Source organism: Coenobita brevimanus, chromosome 115 (assembly GCF_032717465.1).
Source record: "Coenobita brevimanus isolate Jiangsu-jjx chromosome 115, ASM3271746v2, whole genome shotgun sequence".
Classification (NCBI taxonomy): Eukaryota; Metazoa; Arthropoda; class Malacostraca; order Decapoda; family Coenobitidae; genus Coenobita; species Coenobita brevimanus.
Window position 1 is genome coordinate 5,567,501 of NC_137068.1, and position 2,500 is coordinate 5,570,000.

Here is a 2,500-nt window from a genome sequence, read left to right on the forward strand (position 1 = left end):
CACGCTGCACGATCCATTGCAGCCTCCATGTTCAGTCCCTTAACCCTGAAGTCACACTTAATGACCTCGTCCCATGTCTTCCTCGGTCTACCCCTCATAACCCCACCCTCAATATTAACACTTCTCACCTTCTTCACCCAATTATCATCCCCCATCCTCTCCACATGACCAAACCATCTCAATCTACCTCTCCTCATCACAACACCAATACACTCCAGTCCCATCCTACCTCCCAACTCTTCCATCGTAAACGCAGCTCCCCCAGACCTTGCACGCAGGGACGCACTACACATCCACCTAGTCATTGTCATTTCTGTACGTCTGAGCCGTCGAATATCTTCCTCCTTTACCTCCCAGGTCTCACTACCATACAGCATTACACTCCTAACACATGCTGCATACAAAGACCCCTTAGCACGTAGGGAGAGTCCTCTCAATGTCAGGAGAGGCAAGAGCTCCCTGAACTTCTTCCAACCACTTCTCACCGTAGCCACAGAGTTAGCTCCAGCCCCACCTCCAGCACACAACATGTCTCCCAAATAACAAAACTCTTCCACACACTCAAGAGATTCACCAGGAAGTTCAATCCTTTCACGCCTGACAATCTCCATCTGCTCTCCCCGACACACCGTACACATAAAATCAGCATTATCTCGCAGTCTACCTCTGATACCACTACATCTCTTGTGCACCCATTTATCACAAACACTACACAAGATGGAATTACTTCCCACGCCCTTGTGGCAAACTGCACATGGCCACTCTCCCTCGTCTTTGACAGTACCGCCACCAACCGTAGACATCATCACTTTTGTTTTATCTGCATTTACCCTTAAGCCCTTGTGCCTCATACCATCTCTCCACTTCCTAAACCTTTCCTCCGCCTCCCTTTCGTTCTCTGCAATCAACACCAAATCATCAGCATGCAACATCTTCCACGGGAGTCCGTCTCTAAAGTCACGTGAAAGGGCTTCAGGTACCATGATAAACAACATGGGACTCAAGACTGACCCCTGATGCACACCAACATTCATGGAAAACTCATCACTCAAATCTCCATTCACTCTTACCTGGGTGTGAGCACCCTCCGCCCTTAAAAATAGCTACACTATCTTACCCTACCCTACCCAATCCTATCCTATCCTACCCTACCCTACCCAATCCTATCCTACCCTACCCTACCCTACCCTACCCTACCCTACCCAATCCTATCCTATCCTACCCTACCCTACCCTGCCCTACTGACCGTGTTCTCCTTCACAGTTCATCTTGACTACCAGGGTAAGAACTCCAACCGTCAGATGCCCTACCTGCTGACCTGTCCCCTGCCACCAGACCCTGCCAACACCCTGCCAATCCCTGCTGCTGTGTCCATAGTGGCATCACCCTGCACCTCTGCCACCACCCTGCTCAAGGTACTGACAACACATCCTGCCAACACTGACAGTACACCCTGCCAACACTGATAATACACCCTGCCAATCCCTGCTGCTGTGTCCATAGTGGCATCACCCTGCACCCGTGCCACCACCCTGCTCAAGGTACTGACAACACATCCTGCCAACACTGACAACACACCCTGCCAACACTGACAACACACCCTGCCAACACTGACAACACATCCTGCCAACACTGACAGTAAACCCTGCCAACACTGACAGTACACCCTGCCAACCCCTGCTGCTGTGTCCATAGTGGCATCACCCTGCACCTCTGCCACCACCCTGCCCAAGGTACTGACAACACTACCACCACCCCTAACACCACTCTCCCACCACTAGCACTACCACTACTCTGCCACCCCAAACACCACTATAGTCTATTTGATTGACCTGCGTAGCTGAGATGTATGGGGCGAGTAGGGTGTGTTTGGTTCGCGGCTGCTGACTACCGCCCATGATGTGCGTCTACACCTCTTCTTATTTCAACACAAATATATTTACATTTGTTACCTGCCTGTAATATAAGCACCTGGTTGTGCGTGGAATAATTGCCGAAACTAGAGGTCACAATTAGCTTTAAAAGTTTACATTATCAAAGAAAATTAAACTTGATTATATGCTTTTATAACACGATGCGTGAAGCTTGAAGGAAATTATCTACCCACGGTGTACACCCACGTCCGCATGTTGCACTACATCCACTCATGGTGTACACCCACGTCCGCATGTTGCGCCAACACCACTAACACCACCACCATTAACACTAACACCACTACCACTAACACCACCACCACCACTAACACCACCACCACTAACACCACCACCACCACTAACACCAACACCACCAATAACACCACCACCATCAATAACACCACCACCACCATTAACACCACTACCACCACTAACACCACCACCACCACTAACACCACCACCACTAACACCACCACCACCACTAACACCACCACCACTAACACCACCACCACCACCACTAACACTACCACCACCACTAACACCAACGCCACCACTAACACCAACGCCACCACTAACACCGCCACCAC

General features: G+C 50.2%; 1 protein-coding gene across 1 annotated transcript in view; it reads left to right on the plus strand.

Annotated features, from left to right (window-relative positions):
- Positions 1–2,500, plus strand: part of LOC145418623 (uncharacterized) — a 48,404-nt gene that overhangs the window by 33,687 nt on the left and 12,217 nt on the right. Inside the window, exon 5 of the mRNA XM_080286988.1 lies at positions 1,264–1,415. Coding sequence (XP_080143114.1) covers positions 1,264–1,415 — 152 coding nt within the window. The remainder of the gene's footprint in view (positions 1–1,263; positions 1,416–2,500) is intronic.